At 36.7% G+C, this 26,846-nt stretch overlaps 1 protein-coding gene and 1 pseudogene across 12 annotated transcripts in view; one reads left to right on the top strand and one right to left on the bottom strand.

Annotated features, from left to right (window-relative positions):
* PLCZ1 (phospholipase C zeta 1) overlaps nt 1–26,846 on the top strand; it is a 54,788-nt gene that overhangs the window by 26,548 nt on the left and 1,394 nt on the right. For 9 of the 12 annotated variants that reach the window (XM_063785467.1, XM_054664119.2, XM_054664120.2 and 6 more), the window contains 6 exons: nt 6,073–6,222; nt 9,616–9,870; nt 11,417–11,573; nt 15,166–15,282; nt 16,351–16,520; nt 23,203–23,332. In XM_063785467.1, the coding sequence (XP_063641537.1) occupies nt 6,073–6,222; nt 9,616–9,870; nt 11,417–11,573; nt 15,166–15,282; nt 16,351–16,520; nt 23,203–23,332 (979 nt within the window). The remainder of the gene's footprint in view (nt 1–6,072; nt 6,223–9,615; nt 9,871–11,416; nt 11,574–15,165; nt 15,283–16,350; nt 16,521–23,202; nt 23,333–26,846) is intronic. The other 3 variants (XM_054664123.2, XM_054664118.2, XM_063785469.1) reach the window with 1 other exon arrangement.
* LOC107967472 (26S proteasome regulatory subunit 4-like) lies at nt 17,322–18,672 on the bottom strand (annotated as a pseudogene).

Raw genomic sequence — 26,846 nt, 5'->3', positions numbered from 1 at the left:
CAGTCCCCAGAGTGTGATGTTCCCCTTCCTGTGTCCATGTGTTTTCATTGTTCAATTCCCACCTATGAGTGAGAACATGCGGTGTTTGGTTTTTTGTCCTTGCGATAGTTTGCTGAGAATGATGGTTTCCAGTTTCATCCATGTCCCTACAAAGGACATGAACTCTTCATTTTTTATGGTTGCATAGTATTCCATGGTGTATATGTGCCACATTTTCTTAATCCAGTCTATCGTTGTTGGACATTTAGGTTGGTTCCAAGTCTTTGCTATTGTGAATAGTGCCGCAGTAAACATACGTGTGCATGTGTCTTTATAGCAGCATGATTTGTAATCCTTTGGGTATATACCTAGTAATGGGATGGCTGGGTCAAATGGTATTTCTAGTTCTAGATCCCTGAGGAATCGCCACACTGACTTCCACAATGGTTGAACTAGTTTCCAGTCCCACCAACAGTGTAAAAGTGTTCCTATTTCTCCACATCCTCTCTAGCACCTGTTGTTTCCTGACTTTTTAATGATCGCCATTCTAACTGGTGTGAGATCGCATCTCATTGTGGTTTTGATTTGCATTTCTCTGATGGCCAGTGATGATGAGCATTTTTTCCTGTGTTTTTTGGCTGCATAAATGTCTTCTTTTGAGCAGTGGCTTTACTTTTAAAATGTATCCTGAATTTAACTATCTCTGCCCATTTTTACTGTCACTGTCGTAGTCAACCAACATCACCTCTCATTTAAATGATCCCACCGCCCTCTTCTCTGATATTCTTGCTTCTTTTCTTATTCCCCTGCAATCTCATCTCAACATATCAACCAGAGTGATTTTTGGTAACTCAGACTATGTCATTCCCCTTCTCAAAGCCTTCGGCCTCACTCAAAATAAAAGCTGAAATTTGTACAATGACTCACAAGGCCATAAGTGGTCAGTTTTTCATTACCTATTTTAACTCTCCTGCTACTCCATCCCTGTTCACTTGGCCATTCTGGCCTCCTTAGTCTTTTTCAGACATATCTCAAGGCCTTTGTACTTGCTATTCCCCCTTTATATGAAATACTCTTCCCAAATATTTGCATGGCTAACTCCCTCGCCTAATTCAGAGTGGAAAAATGAGTTAAAAAAAATAGTGACAGTCTTAAAATTCAAAGGCCTTGCAAGGATGAAAAGCCTACAGCTTCTAAGATTCCAAAAAGCAAGAAATGGGCAACTAGATAAGAAAAAGAGACAAAATGCAATGCTTTCTATTATTTCCAATAGGAAGAAAAGAAGCAACATTATGTTTATTTGCAGATGACATAATCCTGTATGTAAAAAAGCCCAACGATTCCCCACAAAAAACCCTGTTAGAACTCATAAATGAATTCAGTAAAGTTGCAGAACACAAAATCGACATATTTAAATCAGTAGTATTTTTATACGCAAATAGTGACCTAATTGAAAGAAATTAAGAAAAAATCTCATTTACAATAGTATAAAAATGACATATCTAGGAATAAATTTAACCAAGGAAGTGAAAGATCTGTATACTGAAAACTATAAAACATGGATGAAAGAAATTGGAGACACAAATACGTGAAAAGATATCCTATACTCCTGAATCAGAAGATATAAAATAATATTGTTAAAATGTTCATGCTGTCTAAAGCAATACACAGGGTTTTTTTTCCCTTGGGGTGTGGTATTGTTATGTTGTCGAGGCTGGTGTCAAAGTCCCAGCCTCAGAAGATCCTCTCATCTTGGCCTTCCAAAGTGCTGGGATTACAGGTGTGAACAACTATACTAGGCTACAGTATACAGATTTAATGCAATTCTTATCAAAATTCCAAAGGCATTATTCATAGAAATAGAAAAAAAAGTCCTAAAATTTGTAAAGAAGTATAAAAGACTTCAAATAGCCAAAATAATGCTGAGAAATGAAAACAAAGTTGGAGGCATCACACTTTCTGATTTAAAATTATATTACAAAGCTATAGTAATCAATACAGCATGGTCCTGTGCAGAAAAACAGACATATAGACCAGTGGAACAGAATAGAGAGCCTAGAGATCAACCTAAGCATATATGGTCAACCTAATTTTTGTCAAGGAGACCAAGAAGACAAAATGGTAAAGGATAGTGTCTTCAATAAATGGTACTGAAAAAACTGAATTTCGACATGCTAAAGAACGAAATTAGACCCTTATCTTATGCCATACACAACGAATCATGTTAAAATGGATAAAAAACTTACATGTAATATTAGAAACTATGAAAACCCTAAAAGGGAACATAGGGGAAAAGCTCCTAGACACTGACTTTGGCAATTATTATTTTGATATTACATCAAAAGCTCAGATCACAAAAGCAAAAATAAATAACTGGGACTACATCAAACTAATAAGCTTTTGCACAGCAAAGGAAACAATCAACCAACAAAATCAAAGGGCAGCCTATGAATTGGGGAAAAAATATTTGCAAACCATGTATCTGATAAGGGAGTAATATCCAAATTTTATAAAGAATTCATACAACTCATTAGTGGAAAAAAAACTTGATTAAAAAATGAACAAAAAACCTGAATAGGCATTTCTCCAAAGAAGACATGAAAATGGCCAACAAGTATATGAAAAGGTACTCAACATTATTAGTCACCAGGGAAATGCAAATCAAAACCACTATGAGATACCACCTCACAGTCTTACCATGTTAGAAGGTCTCATCAAAAAGTCAAATGATAACAAACGTTGGCGAGGGCGTGGCAAAAAGGGAACTCTGTACACTGATGATGGAAATGTAGATTGGTACCACCAATGGGAATACAGCATGGAGGTTTCTAAAGAAATAAAAAATAGAGCCACCATATGACCCAGTAATCCCTCTTCTGGGTACATACCCAAAGGGAATTAAATAACCATCTCATAAAGTTTTTGTGCTGCAGTGTTCACTGTAGAATTGTTCACAATAGACATGATATGGAAACAACCTAGTGTTCATTGACAGACAAATGAATAAAGAAAATGGATATATGCAATGGAATATGATTCAGTCTTTACAAAGAATGAGATCTTTCCATTTACCACAACATGAGTCAGGACATTATGTTAAGTGAAATAAGCCAGACACGGAAAGAAATAATGCCTGATCTCACTTTTATGTGGAATTTAGAAAAAAAAAACTCTCAAATGTACAGAGATAGATAACAAAACAGTGGTTGACAGGAACGAGGTGTGAGGAGGGAGAAGAAAATGGAGAAAGGTAGGTCAGAGGCTACAAAGTAGCACATATGTAGGATGAAAAAGTCTAGACATCTAATGTATCATATGAGGATTATAGGTAATAAAATTGTACTGTATATGGTATTCATGCTGAATGAATAGATTTTAGCTGCTCTTGCTACAAAAATTTTAAAAAGGGTAACTGTGAAATGATGGATAGATGGATATGTTAATTTGATTCACTGTAATAACCTTCTTACTATCTACGTGTGTTCCATAACATCATGTTGTATACCTTAAGTATACACAATAAAATGCGTGTAAAAACACCCGAAAGAGCAAGAAGTGAGATTTTAAACAAGGCTTTGAGCAGTGGAGACTCAATGAGACTTCCCAGCTGAACAAGGTGACTCAGTTTTGCAGCATAGATAAGATTAAAGTTTAGACTTCCTACTCAAGGTAGTCACTATTAATTTGGAAAAAGAGGACATGAAATTAAATAGACAATAATTATGACTAGGGAAGTCGTAATTTGGTCTAGTTGCATGAGTTTACTAGAATAAATACATAAGAAATCTAAGTTTTGAGGGACTTATACTGCCAAAAAAACCTCATAAGTATGACTCTTAGGTGAGCCTTAAAACAGCCTTTGGTAAGGAAATGGGGGGCAAACTTTGCTTGGCTTTCAAGAGAGCAAACTCCTCAACATCCACTTTCAATGTGGCCAGGGAAGATAAAAGAAAGAGGATCTTCCCACAAGATGGAGCCAAGAAGAAAGAGAAATGATGTCAGTGACATCAGGGCCTCATGGAAGAATCCACCTTTTAGGCCATCACTTTGCCCAGTCTCAGAATTACTTATTGTATTTGGAAAAAACTTTACCTATTCTTTTGGGATCAGAGTGAGTCAGTGGACTCACTCTAGTTGAGAAGATCATTGTGTAGGTCAAATAAGGGCTTCCAAAAATATTAAGTTTTAATTCCTGGAACTTGTAAATGTTGTTTTATTTGGAAAAAGTGTCTTTGTAGATGTAATTAAGTTAAAGACCTCTAGATGGGGAGATTATTCTGGATTATTTGAGTAGGCGCTAAACACCATCATAAGGACTTTTATAAGAAGGAAGTAGAGAGAGATTTGATACACCAAAGGAGGAGGCAATGGGAAGACAGGGACAGAGATTAGAGAGATGTGGCCACAAGCCAAGGAATGTGGGCAGCCACCCAAACCTGGAAGAGGCAAGGAGGATTCTTCTCCAGTGCCTTCCAAGGGAGTGCAGCCTTACCAACACCTTGATTTGAGACCAGTGAAACTGATTTCAAACTTCTGGTGACTAGACAGTGAGAGAATAAATGTTGTTGTTTTAAGCCACCAACGTTTGTAGTAATTTTTGTCACAGCAGCCACAGAGCAATACACTCATACATTAAAAAGACATAGTAATAATCGACCCTGTTCTGAGTGCTGTGAAAATGCAGTAAGACTTGTGATTCCCTGGCTTGTTTACAAATTGGTAAATTTGTGCCCTGATAAGTATATGTGAAATCAAAACAAAGAAAAAAATCATAAATAAGATCCAATGATGTTTTGTTCCCTATTTAATGGCAAGTTTTGAAGTTACAGCAATGAGAAAGGGCAGAAAATACCTTTGTAGAGCCACCTTCACTTAATAAAACTCCTTTGCTATTAGAAACTGGAAATATCTTTATCTTTGTTTCTAATTCTAAAACAATGAGTTTTGATTTCAGAACTTAAAACTGAAAAAGCAGAATATTGACATTTCCCCCAACTCATCAGTGTTAATAATGTTTTTGTTTCACTTTTTAAAATCTCTAAATATTTGTATATTAACAATAAAAATATAGCATGCTACTTTTTGGTAACTTGCTTTTCTTCATAAACCTGTAGATAACTTTCTATAGCAGTATAGATAGCTCTGTCTTCTTCTTCTTTATTTTTATTTTTATTTTTGAGACAGAGTCTCGTTCCGTCACCCAGGCTGGAGTGCAATGGTGCAATCTCGGCTCACTGCAACCTCCACCTCCCGGTTCAAGCACTTCTCCTGCCTCAGCCTCCCAGGTAACTGGGATTACAGGCACCTGCCACCATGCCTAGCTAATTTGCTTTTTTGCATTTTTAGTAGAGATGGGGTTTTGCCATGTTGGCCAGCCTGGTCTCGAACTCCTGACCCCAGGTGATCCACCCGCCTCGGCCTCCCAAAGTGCTGGGATTACAGGTGTGAGCCACCATGCTCATCCTGCCTTCTTCTTAATTGGTCTATATCATTCCTTTATATGGATATGGTATAATTTGTTTATTATTATTATTATTATTTTTGAGATGGAGTCTTGCTCTGTCACCCAGGCTGGAATGCAATGGCGCAACCTCGGCTCATTGTAATCTCTGCCTCCCGGGTTCAAGTGATTCTCCTGCCTTAGTGTCCTGAGTAGCTGGGATTACAGGCACACGCTACCACACCTGGCTAATTTTTGTGATTTTAGTAGAGATGGGGTTTCACTATGTTGGACAAGCTGGCCTCGAACTCCTGACCTCAGGTGATCTGCCCGCCTCAGCCTCCCAAAGTGCTGGGATTACAGGTGTGAGCCACTGAGCCTGGCCAGTATAATTTATTTAAATAAGTACTCACTGATGGATGCTTCAGTTGTTCCTATTCTTTTGGTGCAAATAGTAATACATTTCTTTTTATGCAGATTTAATGGTCTCTGTTTTGCCAAACTCAAAAGTACTTTCAGTTTAAAGAATACTTATTTTGCAAAGGTACTAAACGTTAGAAGTAAGTTTTAAAATACATTAAGCACTTATATTAATTGCCTTACAATTATTTAGAAGTTTTGATGAATAACCATAGTAATGGTTACTTTTTTAGACATCTGACTACCCAGTGGTGCTCTCTTTAGAAAATCACTGCTCCACTGCCCAACAAGAAGTAATGGCAGACAATTTGCAGGCTACTTTTGGAGAGTCCTTGCTTTCTGATATGCTTGATGATTTTCCTGATACTCTACCATCACCAGAGGTAACATTTTTTTCTGAGAAACTCAGGTTAAGAAAAAAGTCCATGAAAACATGTCACTGTTATATTGGCCCGTGAAACTGGGCTAGAGACCAATGAAAATGCTTAGTTTTGATCACGTATAGAGGTTTATCTTTGCAATGTTGCCTAGGGAATGTTCTCATGAATGCTTAGGTGAATATATTTCGATAAAATGTATATATATATACATACAACCCACATTTTGATTGTGTCTCCTACCCCATGGGTCCACAATATCAAAGCAATTAGTATTAAGGACCAGAAATTTAGTATGTTTTACAGGCAAAAGTCCTAGAAAGTGGCAAAAGTTCTAGATTATAAATAGAGTCAGTACCCAATATCTCAACAGCTGGGTAGCAAGTTCCCCTTTAAAAAATCTACTCTTTTCAATTTCCCTGTCTCTATGACCCTTTCCGTCTTAATTTGAGCATACTGAAGTATTTGCTTTGAAAAATCACGTCCACATCTACCATCAGGACTTCACTTCTCTCTCTGGCTGTCTCTTTATTACTCCCTCTCTATGGCCCGGTGCAGTGACTCATGCCTGTAATCCCAGCACCTTGGGAGGCTGAGGAGGGCGGATCCCCTGAGGTTAGGAGTTCACAACCAGCCTTGAGCAACATGGTGAAACCCCGTCTCTACTAAAAATACAAAAATTAGCTGGGTGTCGTGGCATCCACCTGTAATCCCAGCTACTAGGGAGACTGAGGCAGGAGAATCGCTTGAACCCGGGAGGCGGGGGTTACAGTGAGCCAAGATTGAGCTACTGCACTCCAGCCTGGGCAAAAAGAACGAAACTCCTTCTTATTGAAAAAAAAAGAAAGAAAGGAATTACTCCCTCTCACGGCCCAAATTTTCATTTTCTTGTCTCCTTGCAACCTGTTCAGTCCCTCTTTCTCTTCTAATTGCTTCACAGGAAAGTTCCCATCACATTCATCAAGGATTTTCTTACTGATAAATTCTAATGAACCTCTTTTAGTCTTCATCTGGTTGTCCTCTCATTAACATTCAATACTGTGGACCTCCACTTCCTTTCCCTGAATTACTTTCTGTTGTAACACCACATTCTTTAGCCTTCCCTCACTCCTCTTTGACCACTCCTGCTTAGTTTCCTTTGCTGGGCCTTTCTCCCTATCCCAAATTTTATCAGATTACAAATAAACTTTATTTTTGATGAATAGTATTGTCTAACAACAAATAGTTTGGTTTTGACATGTCTTCATTTTTGCTAGACATAACAATATTTTTGTAATATTTGGGTATTTCCCTCTATATTTTCCTTATTTTTTTTTGCCAACTTAAAATAATCAAAAGGCTTGGGATTCAGTTAGAAGAATTTATTCAAGTGCAAAGTGTAAGGGTAGCTTTCTGGGACACACAAGACAGCAAAGAATAGTAGTCATTGCTCCTGGTGTGGGAAAAAGTGAAAATTGTTTTATACAGGCAAAAACAGAGGTACAGAACAGAATTACAGTATTCTCCACACAAGGGCTAACGTACAGATTTAAGATTTGATTGGCTACGGTTGATTACACTCTAAGGGGTTTGCTTAACATTCTATTGTAAAGAGGTAATCACAAGGTTCTCTATCTCTAAGGTCATTTAGTCAGGGTTTGAATAAAGAATAAGGAGTCTGGTCAATGTATAACATCTCAACACAAAGGTCAGAAAGCAATGGTCATGCACCATCGAAGAAAAACAGCTGTATTACATGACTAAGTTTCCAGGGCTGAACTTTTCTCCTTGACATAATAAATTTGGAAGATCTTCAAATTTTACTTCTTTTAACATTTTATTTAAATCAGTGAAAAATTTTCAAGTGAAAGTGTTGTGACACTAGTGACAAGACATATAGGGCTGATGATAGAACTGAGACAGAAAAAAATGAACTGTGTGATAAACGGAAAGACCATGGTTCTTTTGTGGCATAAGAATGCCCACAGACTCAATGTGTTCAATTGTGGTGGAAAGAAATAGTAAAGAATTTCGAAACATATCATCAAAGATTAAACCCGAATCATAGTCCAATTCTAGAACTTATAATTTTCAGCTTTCTTGGAAGAGAATCCCACTTCCTATTATATATGAATCTATTTTTCTAGCATTCCCGTACATAGCTTTCATTCAAATTTTAGCTCCATATTAAAGCAGGGAGGTGCTTTTCAATGAGTAAATGAAGAATTAAAGTTACCCTGTAATCCCAGCTACTTGGGAGGCTGAGGCAGGAGAATCTCTTGAACCCAGGAGGCGGAGATTGCAGTGAGCTGAGATCATGTCACTGCACTCCATCCTGGGTGACAGAGTGAGACTCCGTCTCTAAAAAAAAAAAAAAAAGTTACCTTATCCTACAATATTCAGTCCTTGTGTGTAAAAGAATTGCCTAGAGACTTATTTAGGGAGGCCCAATTCCAGCCCCACAATTCAAGATTCTGATTCCCTTATTTTGAAGTAGATCCTAGGAATTTGTCGCTTTCCCAAGCACTTCTGATAATATTCTTGATACATGGGATTGCAGAGTGCATTTGGTAAACTCTGCAGTGGAGAGTATCATAAGGGTCATTGTGAAAGAGGGAAGACCCAAGATGATGGAATAATTTGAATGGATACCTGAGGATGACAAAAGAGAAAGGACAATCAAAGCTCCTTGGAGAAAAGAACTTTACTTTATAACCCAGATTTCAGCATTGTATATAACACAGCCGGTACTTAAATGTACTTGTTAAATTAAAGAAATTATCCTAAGGGCAGGAATAACCAAGTGAAAGAATGGAACCAGAAGCCTTCAGATTTAGAACAAGTGACACTGATGGTAAATTTTGCTATGCTTCTAAGTTTGAAGGACAGAAAATATTAAGTTAATGATGTTTATGTGTAATACAGAAGAAATTTGAAGAGCCTTTATTACGAATCTTTAATTTAGTCTATACTAGATGCCAGACACTTATGATAGACATTTTAATATACCTGACTTCATTTAATACTTTTTAATGTTGGATAAGAAAATGATGAGCTGAAGCTTTTACTACCAGAAGTTGTAACATTTTCATTGCAATATCATGGTAAGTATTTATATATATATACTTTTCACATATTTCAAATTGTTGGAATAGTACCAACTTGTGAGATATAAAAAGCAATGGCATATGGTAAGTCTCAATCACAACAGGCTTATTTTTTGGTGAATTACAATCAATAGCATTATATCACTGTATTCATTCCTCTACTGAGATGTGAATAGGGGTATGGGAAAAAATGGAGTTCTTACATCTTATTACTGTAGGCTAATTGGAAATATAGTGAAACACTTTTCAGTGACTGTTACAATGCAAATTTACTTGTAAATGTGTAATTGTATCTCTCAAATTGTTTCCTTAGGCACTAAAATTCAAAATATTAGTTAAAAATAAGAAAATAGGAACCTTAAAGGAAACGCGTGAAAGAAAAGGTTCTGATAAGCGTGGTAAGGTGGAGGAATGGGAAGAAGAAGTGGCAGATGGAGAGGAGGAGGAGGAGGAGGAGGAGGAGAAATTCAAAGAATCAGAAGTATTGGAATCTGTTTTAGGAGACAATCAAGACAAGGAAACAGGGGTAAAAAAGTTACCTGGAGTAATGCTTTTCAAGAAAAAGAAGGTGAGGTGGTGCTTTGTGAAAATCTTACAAGTGATTGGAAAGTTTTCTAATTTTATTCTTGGAGATTTTTTTTAAAATTCTGGAGAAAAATCATTTTCCTTCTTATAAAAACTCTAGTCTATCATTTACAATTTACTTTGAAAACATCGATGGTGGAAGATGAATTTTTTAAATTGCCTCTTTTCTTATGTTAGCTGCTTAAACATTTTTTTTCTCTAGGCTGAGCACAGTGGCTCATACCTGTAATCCCAGCACTTTGGGAGGCTGAGGTGGGTGGATCACATGAAGTCAGGAGTTTGAGATCAGCCTGGCCAACATGGTGAAACCCCGTCTCTACTAAAAATACAAAAATTAGCCGGACATGGTGACGCATGCCTGTAGTTCCAACTACTTGTGACGCTGAAGCAGGAGAATTGCTTGAACCTGGGACGCGGATGTTGCAGTGAGCCGAGATCGAGCCATTGCACTCCAGCCTGGGCAACAGAATGAGAGATCCTGTTTCAAAAAAAAAAAAAAAATTCTCTATAATTGATAAATATTATGCATTCTTATGAAGCAGGCTTTGTGCGAAGTGCAAAAGATGCAGAGATACACAACGTAATTTCCCTGGTCCCAAGTAAAGACAAAGACAAGATTCAATATTTATAATACATAGTGTTATATGTATATACATTAGCATGATGAAAGAAAGTATATTAGGTTGCATGTGACACAAAACCAATCCAGCTGGTTTAAATAAAATGATAATTAATTAATTGGCCTACATAGATGAAAAGTTCAGTGAAAGGGATTTTAGTTTAAAAAATGACTTGATACAGTGTCTCACATAAAGTCAGCAGAACTTCAATTCTTTCTCCAGCTTTGCTCCCACTTCCTCTGTGTTGGTGCATGGCTATTGCAAGGAGTCAGCTTTATATCATTTCAGCTTCAAATCCAGTGGAATGCCTATCTCTTGGCAGAGCAAGCAATTTTTTTTTTTTTTGTACGTTGTCTCTGATCTGGTTATGCGCACATCCCAGAATCAATTACTGTTGCTAGGGGAATGCAAAGCTCTGTTTAGCTGGCCCAATCTGCCTGACTCATACTTGGATTGAGCATGAGCAAGAAATGTTTTCCCAAAACAAAACTTGGGAAATGGCTAAAAAGAAGTGTAAAAGAAATAGATGCCAGGTTGTGAAATGGCAAATGTTCGCTATGTAATAGAAGTCATTTCAGTATAAATTTATTCATGACAAAAATTCCTAAAATTATAAAATTCATGGGAATACACTGAGAATCTTTAGGAAAAAATAAATAGTAATAATTGTGGTCCTCCATACTTATTACATTAATCATGATTTTTAAATTTAAGCTAGCCTATATTAACATTAAATTTTTTTTGTTCCCAAAAATAATCACATTGAGTTAATCAAATGGTGTTTGAGGAGATAATCTTATGAAAAGATAAAAATCATTTATTTGAAAGTGTATTTTCTTTACTAGAAAAAGATTTTTTTTCCCAATGATTTTAGCATAAAAATGTAAAATTACTGCATTTTATTTTTAGACCAGGAAGCTAAAAATTGCTCTGGCTTTATCTGATCTTGTCATTTATACGAAAGCTGAGAAGTTCAAAAGCTTTCAACATTCAAGATTATATCAGCAATTTAATGAAAATAATTCTATTGGGGAGACACAAGCCCGAAAACTTTCAAAATTGCGAGGTAAATTTTTTGTGACTCAAATAGATGAAATGTTTAAATGAGTTAGATTCACTGCTAGGGTGTTAAGATTGCTCAATGATATTTATAAAATGTATATTCTCATAAAATTTCAACACATTTAACATAATTTAGAATGGGGTTACATACCTCAGGTCTCATTAAGTTTTATTTCATGGAACTTAGCCATTAATTAACTTTCCTAAGCCATGACATTTTGATTGAGAATGTCCGATGTGGCCACATTTGTTGAGGGCTGGGGGGCTGTGGTGAGCAGTTTGTATAGGAGAGCAGTGGCAGGGCTGCAGAGGGAGGCAGAGCCGAATTAGAAGGCTTGAACTTTGTCCTGGAAGCGAAGGTGCGCAGGAGAAGATTGAACTCTCAGGAGTGGCATGATCCACTGTATTTCTAAACAATACCTCTGATAGCAGCCAAAGGGTGAGATTGCAGGCAGGAAGGTGGTAATAAAGATTTCTGGCAGTGAGAGCGGAGACAGGATGAACTCTGTGGATTTAATAGGCATTGAAGAGGGTAGGGTTAATCAGACTTGGAGGCTCTATGTCTATGGTGAAGGAAGCGGAAGAAATGGTGCCCAGGCTGGACTACCAGATGGCTGTGCTGAGTGTGCATGCCCCACTGCACACCTGTAGAGGTGCCATCTGTCTCTGCATCTTCCTTTCACTGCGTCTAATTCTAAAACGGAGGTGGTTATTCTGTTTGGCAGTGCCCAAGGTAAAACGGGGCCTGAGAAAGAGAATAGAAAGAAGACTCATTATGTGGGGAATGTCCCAAACTTAAAAGGGAATGAGCAACTAACTTAACAGCCAGGTGACTCTGCTAATCCTCAAAAAATGGCAGTTTTTTTTAGTAGTAGGGGTATGGGGGAAGTAGGGACAATAATGGATACAAAACTATAGTTACATAGAATGAATAAGACATAGTATTTGATAGTGTAACAGGTGACTACAGTCAACAATAGTTTATTGTATATTTAAAAATAACTAAAAGAGTATAATTGGATTGTTTGTTACACAAAGGATAAATGCTTGGGGTGATGGATACACCACTTATCCTGATGTGTTACTAGACATTGTATATCTTTGTCAAAATATCTTGTGTACTCCATAAATATATTTATCTATGTACCCACAAAAATTAAAAGTTAAAAAAATGCAATCTACCACCTTGTGTAGAAACACCACAGAAGGAAAATCAGCACCCGCAATTGACTTGAGAAAAGCTGCTGGCTGTTTGGGAATGCGGATTCTGATAGCTTTAATGATTAACCTTATTGGGCTGGTCATAGATACCCAAAGATTTTGAAGTATACTTTAGTTCATATTCTCTAACTATCTATTAGAGAGATCCTGGATTTTTTAAAGGCTCTTTTCCTTTTTTAACCTGTGTGTTGTAACCAAAAATCAATTCAGTAGGTCTGGACTACAGTTAAATAATAGAATAGAATAGAGTAGTATAGAGTAGAATGGAATGGGATGGAATGGAATGGAATGGAATGGAGTAGAATAGAATAGAATAGAATAGAATAGAATAGAATAGAATAGAATAGAATAGAATAGAATAAAAGTGTATTGCAAGCAGTAATAATAAATATGGTTTTATGAAGCAATTGTGCATCGTGCATGTGTGTTGGATTGTAAAATGTATTTCTTACTATAAGGTATGGTTAAGAGAGTTTGAATGACACGCTTTACTGGTCTCTGTTCCTTCATGTCGTTCATGAGGACAGGTCCTCATGTCGTTCATGAGGACAGGTCCTCATGTCTTTCATGAGGACAGGTCCTCATGTCTTTCATGAGGACAGGTCCTGTAGGCACAGCATAAATTAATTATAATTATATTACTCTCATCATATTAAATACTTGCAAAAATTTTGGAAAGGAATTAGATAGTTCTGAGTAGAGTCAAAGTATAACATTACCATTTCTTTGAAGGGGCATAGAGCATTTTTCTTGCACCAAAAGTTAATAGTAAATAATCAATGATGTCTGCAAAGGTTTAACTTCAAGGATGCCAATTATTATTATAAACATAATGAAAATCATTAAAAATAATGTTGTAGATGAATATTATTGAGATGAAATGATGTTCACATTATTATTGTAAATAAAGATAATGGTTTGTGAAAGGGAACAAACATTATCATTCAACTAAAAATTATACACATACAAAAGAATGGGAAGATATATGTGAAGGAATTATCAGTGGTTATCAGTTGAATGATGACATATGGTTTGATTTGTTCTTTGATGTCCTATTTTACAGTAAACATGAACTGTATTTGTAATAACAAACATGTTTATTTTCTAAAGGTTAATCTCAGAAATAACAAAATCATATTATGTTATGAGACCTTAGTCATCATTCACATTTATTACTTTGTAAATGAGAAACATTAAGACTCAGAAGAGTATGTGTTTTGCCTAAGGACAGACATCTGTTAGGACTAGATAAGGGGGCATGATACTTGGACACCTATGCTGTGTTTATACATACAGGGTTTCAAAATAAACTTTCCCTCAAGGAATGTGTAACTTTTGAAAATAAATATTGAGAAAATTAACTGTAATTTTTAATTTGACAATGCTTCCTAAATAATATATTTAGGGTGAGGGGAGAGGTGATTCTATTCTAGTTGGTTTAGCAAATGAAGTGAGCCATAAGCAGTAACCATTCTCCCATGATGAGTCACTATATCAGCAGGAATGGTTGCAGAAACAGGATCTGTTTAATGAAAAAAGAAAATCCTTGGAGAAGCATGAAATTTGTGTTCAAAAATTTGAAGAAGGTGCCAAATGGTAAAGGGTTTAAGTTAGTTGGAATCTCAAGTGACTTAAATATTATATAGACAAGAAGAAACACAAAGAATATGTACAGAAACTAAAATAGACTGTGTGTGTATGTTTGTTCCTGTTTGTGTGTATACTACAAATACGTAGAGATTATCCCAGTAAGAACGACATTTGAAATAATTAAAAGCATTGAAAGTTTTTCAATGGAGAGATGTAAACACAGATTGAATAAACTTTGGGGGAAGATGCTGGAGTGAAGGGATTGGAAGTCGAACTGGACAACTTTGGGGTGCCTGTCAACCCTGAGAACCTGTGAAATGTTCAGTAGGATTAATTTAGCTGGAATCATATAGCTTTGTGTGACTTCCATATGATTCTGCCCTACTGTGAAAATCAAAGTGGAAAAATAATAAGGGAAAATGCTGCTTTTGTTTTGAAAAATGAATGGATTATATTTTGAAGTTTTATGTATTCTTACAACAAAGTGAAATAATTTGGATGTAAAAAATATATAAATTATCTAAACAATTTTTTCCTTGAATGATCAGTGTACATAAATTTTATGATAAAATTGTCACTAACATCTAAATAATAGTGAATTATACTGTAAACATAAAGGCATGGATTTATTTTTATATTCATAAATTGCAAATTTTTGCCAACACAATACATACCAAAATTGTTGAAACTATTATAGAATTATATGATATATATATATATATATAAATAGTGGCTTTTGAAATTTATTTGAATTCTTTCACAATGTTTTAATTATTCTTTTTCAGTCCATGAGTTTATTTTTCACACCAGGAAGTTCATTACCAGAATATATCCCAAAGCAACAAGAGCAGACTCTTCTAATTTTAATCCCCAAGAATTTTGGAATATAGGTTGTCAAATGGGTATGTTATATAGGATATTGAGTTGTTTGCAGAAGTAACATAAAATGAATTCATTTTATGAATGTATGAAAAACTCATGAAAAGGGCTTTCTGTAAAAGATTTTTTAGCTCGGGGGCTTTGGGGTCAGGCACTAATGGTGGGTCATGTGTTTTAAGAGTTGAAGTCATTCTTATCTGGGTTGAAGCGGGGTAAATCTCAGTGATGGTTCGGGGAATGGTGGTTAAATTCATGAGGAGTTAATTTGAGACATGTGTAGTGGAGGAAGGGAACAAGGAAACCCAAATGGACATTGAAGATCAAATTCCTTTGCTTGAGATATGCTCAAGGCCTCTTCAAATCAAGTGATCTCTATCATTTATACTTTACATGAGCTTCTACATTCATAGTTTTGAAAAGTGAATAAGATTACATAACTTGGTTATTTGCCCTCACCAGACTCTTATTCCAAATTGAACAGCTAGTACAGCACTGTACTAACATCAGAAAGTACCAGGTGTTACCCTTCTACTGGATTGTGGCAAGGCCTGTAGGTGTGAGGAGGGGGGATATTGGGGCTGGGTGGAGGATGGAGTGTGGTACTCTCTACAGTGGCTATTTACCAGCCTATACTGAGGTACTTCCATATTTTAACGACAATTATTGCTTTGCCTGTTTCTCACTTTCTCCTCAAGTGACAACAGCATCTCATGGACTTGAAAATTTATGACATAGTTGATGTCTTTACCTCTTGCATTCAATGCACTGATATTCTTTATTCTGATATTTCTTAAGTGTTACCTGACATGAACATCTTTATTCTGTAATCTGCACTGGATACCATTTTGATTTCTTTACTCAAAGCTGTGTAGTAATTTACTTACAGATTAAACTTTGCAACTCATCAATATACATTAATATAGACATGGCAGGAGAAAGAGTTTTAAAAATCATGAATTATTAGGCTAATGATGCTTGCTCATAGAACATTTGGGGATATAGAATCCATTATTAGATTTCAGTAAGTGGTTTGTGTTCCTTTATTTGTATTCTCTATTACCTGACAATGTCAAAATACTTCTTTCTTACAGTGGCTTTAAATTTCCAGACCCCTGGTCTGCCTATGGATCTGCAAAATGGGAAATTTTTGGATAATGGTGGTTCTGGATATATTTTGAAACCACATTTCTTGAGAGAGAGTAAATCATACTTTAACCCAAGTAACATAAAAGAGGGTATGCCAATTACACTTACAATAAGGGTAAGATTAATACATTTTCTTTTACATTTTTTGGTTACTATATAAACTAGATAGTATACATTAGTATTTTGAATTCCACTGATTTGCTTCAATTTCTTTTAAATTTCTGTTAATCTTTTCAGGTACTATATGTGGGTAGTATTTCAGCATCCTTCTATATCTGAAAAATGTCTTCCTGTTGTAATTTTACATGAATGATTATCTGCCTGTGAATTGACATATTGAGGCTAAAACCTTCTCCTCTCAAAGTTCTACTATATGATTTCATTGTATTTAGGCATTTAATATTGTGAGATACAGGTCTCAGTTCAGCCCACTAATTACTTTGTGGGCATGTTACTTTTTCTCGCCTTTGATGAATTTTACCTGGAAATTTTAGGAGCCCTTTTCTTTTCCTCAGTCTCCACAATTAGGCTTTTGTAGGTCAGGATTCTTCCCCCCATATGTCTGTGAATATCATTTGATTACTTAAAAAGAAAAATTATCCATATGTCTTTCTCCAGTATCTGTCTTCAGTGTCGGTTAATTTGTGTCAACTTTAACATATTCCCTTTTCCTCTGCATGTTGGGAGAGCTTTTTTGTTTGTTTGTTTGTGAAAGAGCGTGCTTTATTGGGAAGCAGACTGCTGCACAGTGACCAACAGACAGGCCACCCAGTGGGCACTTACACATCGTACTCCAAAAGACACAGGATGTTTTGCTAATAAAAATCAATGGGAACAGAGATTCCTCTGGGCAACTCCCCCAGCCTCATCCCTTTCAGGGACTGAGAAATCACCCAACCATTTTCCTGATGGCAGCCGTAGTTCACTAGAGATACAGCCCCTCAGGGGGGTCTTCCTGTTTCTTATAAAGAACATTTTCTTTAGATTTTTTGAAGTCTTCATTTGTTACTTTCATTCTACGTTCTCTTAAGGCCATCAGACCAGCTTCTGTACAGACTGCCTTGATGTCAGCACCAGAGAGGTCATCTTTAGCCATGATCAAGTCGTGCAGGGTTACATCATCAGCCAGCGTCATCCTGCTTGTGTGAATCTGAAAGATGTGCTTCTTCGTCTTTTCATCACGCAGGGGGAACTCAATCTTCCTGCCAATGCGGCCTGGTCTGATAAGTGCTGGATCCAAAGTTTCTATTTGGTTTGTGGCCATGATAGCTTTCACATCTCCCCTAGAATCAAATCCATCCAACTGGTTCAGCAGTTCCAACGTTGTTCGCTGAATTTCTCTCTCACCACCAGAATTGGAGTCATATCTTTTTGTCCCAATGGCGTCAATTTCATCAATAAACACAATGGACGGTGCACGTTCTTCAGCAACTCGAAACAATTCCCGTCCGAGTTTGGGCCCATCACCTAGGTACTTCTGAATAAGTTCAGAGCCAACCACCCTCAAGAAAGTGGCTGAGGTTTGGTTTGCTACTGCTTTGGCTAACAAGGTTTTACCTGTGCCAGGTGGACCACAGAGAATGACCCCCTTGGAGGCTTTATACCCATCTCTTCATAATATTCAGGATGGGTGAGAGGAAGCTCCACAGATTCCTTAATTTCCTGAATTTGGTTGTCCAACCCCCCAGTATCTGCATAGGTCTCTTGGGGGGCCTTTTCCACCTTCATCACTGTGACCAGGGGATCCATGTCATCCATCAGCACCCCTATCATGGTATGCACCTTGTGGTTGAGCCTGACTGAGCAGCCAGGTTCCAGAAGATCCTTGTCTACAAATGAAAGAATGCTGACGTAGTGTTCTGAGCCCACAGATGTAGACACGATGGCATGATTGTCATCAATGATCTCTTCCAAGATTCCTACTGACATTGGGGTCCCCCTCAGATCATCCACTTTTGATCTTTTCTCCTCTTGCTTTTCTTCTAATGGTTTCATTTGTTCCTGATTTCTAATGAATTCTTCCTCCATGAGAGATAGTCTTTAATTCTCTCTAACTTCAGTAATTTTAACTGGCACTGAGTGTGAGGTGTCACCAGTGGCAGTTTGCTGGCAGCATCTGGTCCCTTTGTTTTCTTCTTCTTTTTCCCCACTCTAGTTGGTACAGGAGGTTCATATTTCTTTTTCTTGTCCTTGAGTTGTTAGAACTTGTCATCCTTCTTGCCACCTCCAGGACCATGACCACCACTCTGACTTTGACCCATCTTGCCTTGGCCTGGGAGAGCTTTTAACATTTTTTCTTTATGTTGATGATTCAAAGTCTGTCTTTGATTTTGTTCTTTACTGATTTCAATGTAGAAATGATTTTTTTCTCCTGCATAATTAGTCCTCCTGCCCCATTGCGGTTGACCTCATATTGCTTCCTTTTTATTTCTGTCTGTATCCCACCTAGCACCTTTCCTCCAGACTCTTGTCTTATTATTTTAGCTTTTATTTTTATCACATCCTGTAAAACCTTATGGAGCATAAAAGCAGTTGTCTAAGATTTGTTTCCATTAGTAAAGACTTTTCAAAACGTTTTTCTTTTTCCTCTATAACCTAAGTGCTATGCTTATTTTCTTTTTAAAATGTCATTAAATCTTTTGAAAAACCTTTAGTTGCTTTTTCTCTCCACTTACTTATGAGCAGTTCTATTTTAGGCTATAACTGTACCTGTTGTTTGCAAATCAATAGAGTGGCTATGGTTTCATTTGTCCCTCTTTCTATTTAACTAGTTACTCCTAGAACTGTGTAAACCATCTCAGATCCTACCTGGAATTTTGTAGTGTTTATGTTTCTGTCCCTGGCCAGCAATGTCATTACTTAGTGAAGCTCTGCCAGCTGCTGAGCGCTCCTCTGCTCCCCATTACCTGGCTGTTAGAGTGCAAGAAATGCTGGGGCCTCCAGAATGTGCTTCTCCTGCGACTTTTCCTGGCTCAGCTCCTTTTTCCACCATCGTAATACCACAGGATTTGGGAAGCTACACTCCACGTCTACTTCAGGACCTAGCCACTTTATCTCAGCTGAGAATGGGAGGATTGAGAGCTGTTTTCCAGAAATTAATGTGGAAAGTATAGCAAAGATGACCAGGACTAGAATGATCCTGACCATTGCAGGAAACAGTGCCTGTGAAGTATGTAGCTGGCTTTTGTATTGTCTGTTAAGGAGTTTGTGACTCTGATGTAGAAGCATTTAGTGGATAGGCAGCAATTGCCTACAACACTGGATTGTTGGTACTCCTTCAAGGTCTGGCAAAGAATTAACTACTGACTTCACTTTACAATGCTATTATAATGTTGACATCTTTTTGTAGTTGATCTGGTAAAAAGAAGTGGCAAATCAGCCACTTTGAAGAGCCCTTCCATTTCTACAGACATTGCTCTTCTGTGCTCTGGGACTGGACTCTCCTTTTACCCCCTACCTTCCAAGTGATTGTCATTTTTACTCGTGCCTTCCTCTTTCTCTGCCTTCCCTTAAGATATTTATGTTAACTAAAGTCTTTCCTTAAACCTTGTCTCAAACTATTCTCCTTGGATTCTGTTACATAAACATTCATAGTTTCACCACCAACAATGCTCAAGTCTTTAATTGGACATGATTTTGGGAATCTAAAGGCATATTTTAGCTCACTGAGCATCCTTACCTCCTTAATCACCATTCTGTCAAACTTAAAATAGTAAAACTTGAACATCCCTTCCTAATCAAATCTACTTCTGCTCTTATTTAAATGTCAACAAATTGCCCCATTCTTCCACTCTGCTCGGACTAGAAAATTAGGAACATTCTAATCTTTCACATCTCCTTCACATCCCACATCCAGACCAACTTTAAATTCTGCCGATTCTATTCCTAAATATTTTCCTGCTCCATTCTCTTGATCTGACCTATTTTGCTGCTCTCCTGTATCAGGAATTTACTACCTGTCATCAGGTCTATTTCTTTGGCTTCCTGATGGTTTCAGGTAGCCTGTCTCAGTCCTCCATATCTATTCTCCACAAGTTGACCGGAGAGATTTTCCTACAGTGCTAATATTATCATGCATACGTAATATTTATTTGTGTCTCTTGACTACTATCTTAGTCAGGCCTTGCCCTACTTGCCTAGCCCTATCTCTCACCACTTCTAGCCTTTCATCCTGTTCTACAACCATATGGAACTAGGATCCTTCTCTAACCATGACTCACCTCCACGAATTGTGTAGGCTCTTCCTGTGACTAGAGCATTCTTTCAGCCTTACCTGCCTGTTTCATTTTGACTCAGTTTTCAAGACTTAGGAATCATGTCTTTTTGAAAGCATTTTCCTAGGCTAGGTTAGCTGTGCTTCTTTTCTTAGCTTTGCTGTTTTCCGTAACACCCTCTGCATGCATATATTATGGCATTTATCACAAGGTTTTATAATTGTTTATTTACTTGTAACTTGTCTTCTCCATTTGTCTGAGGATTCCTTAAGGATAAGAGATGTGGGCTGGGTATGGAGGCTCACATCTGTAATCCCATCACTTTGGGAGGCTGAGGTGGGCAGATTACCTGAGGTCAAGAGTTCAAGACCAGCCTGGCTAACATGGTGAAACCCTGTTTCTACTAAACATACAAAAACTTAGCTGGGCATGGTGGCATGCAACTGTAATCCCAGCTACTTGGGAGGCTGAGGCAGAAGAATCGCTTGAATCCAGGAGGCAGAGGTTGCAGTGAGCCGAGGTCACGCCATTGCACTCCAGCTTGGGTAGCAAGAGCCAAAGTTCGTCTCAAAGAAACAAACAAACAAACAAACAAAAAACAGATGTGTTTTGTTCCACCTTATTTGTGCCTTACACAAAGTATATGCCCAATATATCTAGGTTCATTGAACAAATACATTATTTTTCCTGTTATGAATAGTAAAGAGAACATATGTGCTCTTTTATTGAGAAAGTGAAGGTGGAAGGCAGCTAGTGTGCACAAATGCTCACAAGTGCCACGTTTGTATTCTGAGGAGTCTCTTGTTGAGGTGTAACTGGCATGGAGAGTTAATGATTCTCCAGGAAGCTGCTGCCATGGCCATGTGGGTCTTTCTCTGTTGCCTCTATCACTCTAGGGAGCTTTGTGATTGCTTTACGACTTGCTCAGATAGTAGAAGGCACGATTTGGGAATCAGAGAGCCAAGTTTTACTATAAGCTTTCTTAAGTTCTTGATGAAGGCATTTGACATTGCTGCTTTACTCTTCGTCACCTGCAATCTGAGAGTTTTGGTCTAGGCCAGTTATTTTCAAATTTATAAAAGCTACAGGACTGCTTTCTAAATCCAAAATCTTATGGGTAAGGCCAATGGGTAACAACAGAGTTGACCACTGAGGGCTTATTGTTTGATATCCCTTCCTCTGCATTGGCTCCTGTACAAACAAATTTGTTAATTTATTTAGAAATTATTTGATCAATGCTCCCTAAACCAGGGGTGTCCAATATTTTGGCTTCCCTGGGCCACATTGGAAGAAGAGGAATTATCTTGGGCCACACATAAAATACACTAACACTAACAATAGCTGATGAGCTTTAAAAAATGCAAAAAGAATCTCATAATGTTTTAAGAAAGTTTATGAATTTGCGTTGGGCCGCATTCAAAGCCACCATGGGCCACATGTGGCCCGCAGGTTGGACAAGGTTGCCCTAAATTCTCATTCAGTTTTCATATTCAATTATGTTTTTCAAAATTAGATAATTTTTTTTTCTTTCTGGAATGAGGTACACCAAGCTGAACCTACTCCATTTTGGGAAGGGTCTATTACCTGTAAAGTGATATTTAGCGGGTCTATAGTGGTATTGGGACCAGTGTACTATATGTTTATGGCCATTGTTCTTTCTAGTTACTTTGATGTCTAATTATGCTGATGCCCATTCCATGCTGATTGCTAAACAGTTGCATAGTCATACTGGCTTCTAGCTAATGCCGTAATCTGTGGAATTAGGAAAAATCACACATTAGTGTTTTTTCTTTTCCTTTCTTTTCTCTTCTACTCCTTCTCTCCCTCCTTCCTTCCCTCTTTTCCTTCCTTTATTCCTTTATAATCAAACTTAATTATATATTTGTTTCTCCTTATGTAACCTTCAGAAATTGGAATTATGCCTCAATTTTTATAACTGCATTTTTAGGCTTATATCTTCTATCTCTTAGCCTAAGTTAGTACATTTCAAATATAGTTTTGTTGTGTGCTCATTTTGTTCCTTAAATTATAACACATTTTTGCTTCAACAATTAGCTTGGCAAATAAAAGTTTAAATACAATTATTATTAATTACTTTGTTAAGATTTTTTTGATACCCAGTCCCTAATATACATATGAAATAACTGATTTTGTGAAACTCAGAAAATGCTATCACAGGAAGTTAAATGGTACATTTTTTAAAAAGTAATATTTATATTGCTTTAAATTTTTTCCAGCATATATATATATGAATTCAAAAACAGTACATGTTATCAGAGTAACTCGACCTGAATTCCCTGAAACGTGATCATAACAAATGATTTTAAAACAAAAATATGTTAATAAATCAAAAATTGTGGACATTGTGGATTTCACTATAATTTTGTACATATTCTTGGTGTTTACTGATAACTGAGGATAAAAGACTTAAATTTTAAAATTTGTATTGTATTCCACTTTCAGTGTTTGTGGGAGCTGATTTAGAGTCCATCAACTTTTTGTAATACATAATTTAATTTTGAAATAAATGGTGATGTAACTTAATATCTTGCTAAATTCTTATATTCATATATATTTGTGCAGCTCATCAGTGGTATCCAGTTGCCTCTTACTCATTCATCATCTAACAAAGGTGATTCATTAGTAATTATAGAAGTTTTTGGTGTTCCAAATGATCAAATGAAGCAGCAGACTCGTGTAATTAAAAAAAATGGTGAGCTCCTGATATACCTTATTGAATTTCCATTAGACTTCTTGTTGGAAAGCTTACAAATTATATGTTGATAGAGTTTTTGTACATATTTATTATTCATAAGACAAGGGTTTTCCATTATGTCCAAAATTAGCAAAATGTTATATGCAACAAAAACATTTTTATAATGATTAGGTTGTTTAGCTGTATTTTCAGATTATGAATACAGAAATGTATCTGACCTTCAAAATTATTGCTTAAAAAAATTTACCTCTTTTTTATGTTTTCTCTCATGTCACCGAATTAAGAAGGCATTTTAACAGCCTCGAATCTACTTAGCTTCTAGCCTTTGTATTAAATCAAAAATTTGTGATTTTTGACACAGCATATTATATATTTTTATAATGAATTATTTGAATTATTTTAGATTAAAAGTCTATGGCTTCTGAATCAGGCTAAGGATGCCATAGAAGCCTACTGATAGAATTTTTGGATAATTCAGTCATTTTTGCCATAAGGGAAGTGAAGAATTAAGGGAAATAACTTTGGTAAGATTTTCATCATTCTGGCATGCTATGACATCTTACACAGTATAGTACTGGCATTGCCATTTCTTCTCTGAGGTTGAAATGACTAAGGAAATTAGAAAAGGATGGGTTCCTGGGATTGATCCCTGGTCAGGATCACCTTGAAGGAGACATTGGAACTGATTCTTGAGTCTGGAATCTTCTTCAAGGGATATTCTCAAAGCAAAGTGGACTTCATTCCAGAGTCTAGAAATATGCTCCAGATCAAATGGCACTGACAGAGTAGCAGGCACAGTTTTCTTTTTCTTCTTGGATAATAATTTCTAACAATGTCCATAGTCTGCCTCCTTTGCACTCCCCTGAATACTTCCAGTGTGGCTTCTAGAGCGAAAGTCATGGAAAAAGATTTGGAAAGATTTTATTGCCTTATCCTATGTTATCAATGGGAAGGGATATTGATGATGACTTCCTGCCTCATTTGACACCCTTTAGAGTTGAAGGCACATTGCTACGGCTGTGTCCAGAGATAGTAACTGCTGATGTCATGAAGCTTATAATAATCTATCTCTTGTTCCCTCCATCCTCTACTTGAATCTTCATCACAAAATGCTTAGAAACTTAATTTATTCAATGCACCCCTTATAATACTGTGATTCTAGAATTTGTATTACCTCCTTGGATTTTATGGGAATATCCTTGCAGAAATTCAATTTGGTTCATCAAACATTACTGAGCCTCTGCTATGCTAAAAGCCTTGTGCTGAGTAGTAAAAGACTTAAAATCTGTTTATTAAATGAATTCTTATATATGGACCAATGAACTCTTCTATAGATAGTTTATAGTTCAGTGTGAAAGATGATGCTATAAGTAAAATAATTATGATTTAGAGTAATTCGTGCTTCAAAGAGAGTACAAAGATTTGTACTCCAAGGTGGCACTTTTGGAGGTGGTTCTTGGAGAATGAGTAGAATTTTTTAGAGATTGGGGACAAGGACATTTAAGGCAGAAGCCATAATATAAGTCTTAAAATATGAAGAAAATACAATTTAAACATACCAGAGACAGAACACAAGTCCTAAAATAGGAAGAAAACACAATTTAAACATGCTAGAGAAAAGCCAAGAAACTCAAGATGGGTGGAATATAGGGTGCTTAAGAAAGATTAGTGAGAGATAAAATGAGAAAATTATTTAGGGAGGGTCATGGAAAATCTCAAAAGCCATGCTAAGGTGTCAGGAACTTTCTTTTTTCTAGAAAATGGATAAAATTCAGACTTTTAAATAGGGCTATAACTTTAACAGAGTTGAGTGTTAGGTTTTTTTCTGCAGATTTGAGAAGAAGTATACGAGAGGGAAACGAGAAATACAAAGTAGAGTCAGGATAAAATTTCAGTGGTTAGAGGATATAAAAGTCGTGGTATAAAGGAGGTTGTGGCAGTAGGAAAGGAATGGGGGATGTAAGTGAGAAACACTGCACAGAAGTCAACGTCCAGATGGCTGGACAAGAAGAATTTTAAGATGATTTAGCTAGACATGAGAGTCTGGGAGGAAAAGGATAACATTTGGATAAAATGTGGAAGTAATTCTTCAGTTTTGGTCATGTCTAGGATAACTATTTTCATCACTATCAAATTTGGTATCCTGGTTTACTTTTTTTTATGTTGACAACTGAAAGTGAGGGCTTTCTCTTATAATTAATCCATATTATTGTGTGTGTGTGTGTGTGTGTGTGCGTGTGTGTGTGTGACAGAGAGAGATACAGGAGGAGGATGGAAGGGAGGCAGAGGCATATGTGTAATGAAGTAGGATTGGAGGAAGAAGAAGTCAGTATAAACATTTCTGCAGATGTTTTGCAGTATCTATAAAGAATTGACTCTAAACCTGCCTCTGTACCCCATGAAATTATTTCTCTTCTTAGGTCAAGGTAATATGGTCATTATTCCAGCATGAACCAATTAGTTTACTATTTCTGTGGGCATAGACTGCACCCTAGATTGCTATGTGGTAAATGTGCTCTTGTGACCACAGGTGCACCATAGAAAACATAGATATAGTATAATTAGAAACTCATCAATGCTTCTGGAAATGTAAGTCAAAGAACAAAAACTATTGACATAGCAAGTGTAGCATTGCCTTTGTAAATGAAAAATAATACACATGATTCTTCTCCAAACCTTTGAGTCTTTATTAAGCAGAATTTATATTTAATCTGGATGGGAATTTCTTGATTCTGTTAAATTACGCTTTACTTTTTGGATGATTTGGGTCATACTGTGACACAATGTGGACTTCTTGCTTGGCAGAAATTGGTTGCTTGGGAGGATTTATTTTCTTAGAGATTGAAATTCATCAACTTTGGACTTTGAAAGGAGCACTTAGTCTAAAGAAGGATCAAGAGTTGGCTTTAGTTTGTTATCTAGCTTTCAGTCTAACAACTAAGTATGGAACTCTTCCCATAATAAGACTGACTGTATTAGTCCATTTTCATATTGCTCTAAAGATACTACCTGAGACTGGATAACTTACAAAGGAAAGAGGTTTAATTGACTCACAGTTCCCCATGGCTGGGGAGGCCTCAGGAAACTTACAATCATGGTGGAAGGTGAAGGAGAAACAAATTTGGACCTTTTCATGTGGCAGCAGGAGATTGCTAGTAAGAGTGGGGAAAACTGCCTTATAAAACCATCAGATCTCATGAGTACTCACTCACTATCATGAGAACAGCCCCCTATAATCCAGTCACTTTCCACCAGGTGTCTTCCTAAACACCTGGGGATTACAATTCAAGATGAGATTTGGGTGGGGGCACAAAGCTTAACCATATCAAGGACTTAGTATAGAAAAATGATGATGTTACTTAATTTTCTTCATTTCTCAATTTATTTGCTAAAGAATTGCCTAAGTACATCAGTCATATTGCATAATGATTAAAAGCTTTTGCTCTGAAGTCAGACTCCCCGTTTTTGAATTCCTGATCTGCCACTTAATGACCACGTATGTGAAACCTTA

This window comes from Pan troglodytes, chromosome 10 (assembly GCF_028858775.2).
Source record: "Pan troglodytes isolate AG18354 chromosome 10, NHGRI_mPanTro3-v2.0_pri, whole genome shotgun sequence".
NCBI lineage: Eukaryota > Metazoa > Chordata > Mammalia > Primates > Hominidae > Pan > Pan troglodytes.
Note: the sequence above shows the minus strand (reverse complement) of the source record. Positions and strands in the feature narration are given on the sequence as shown.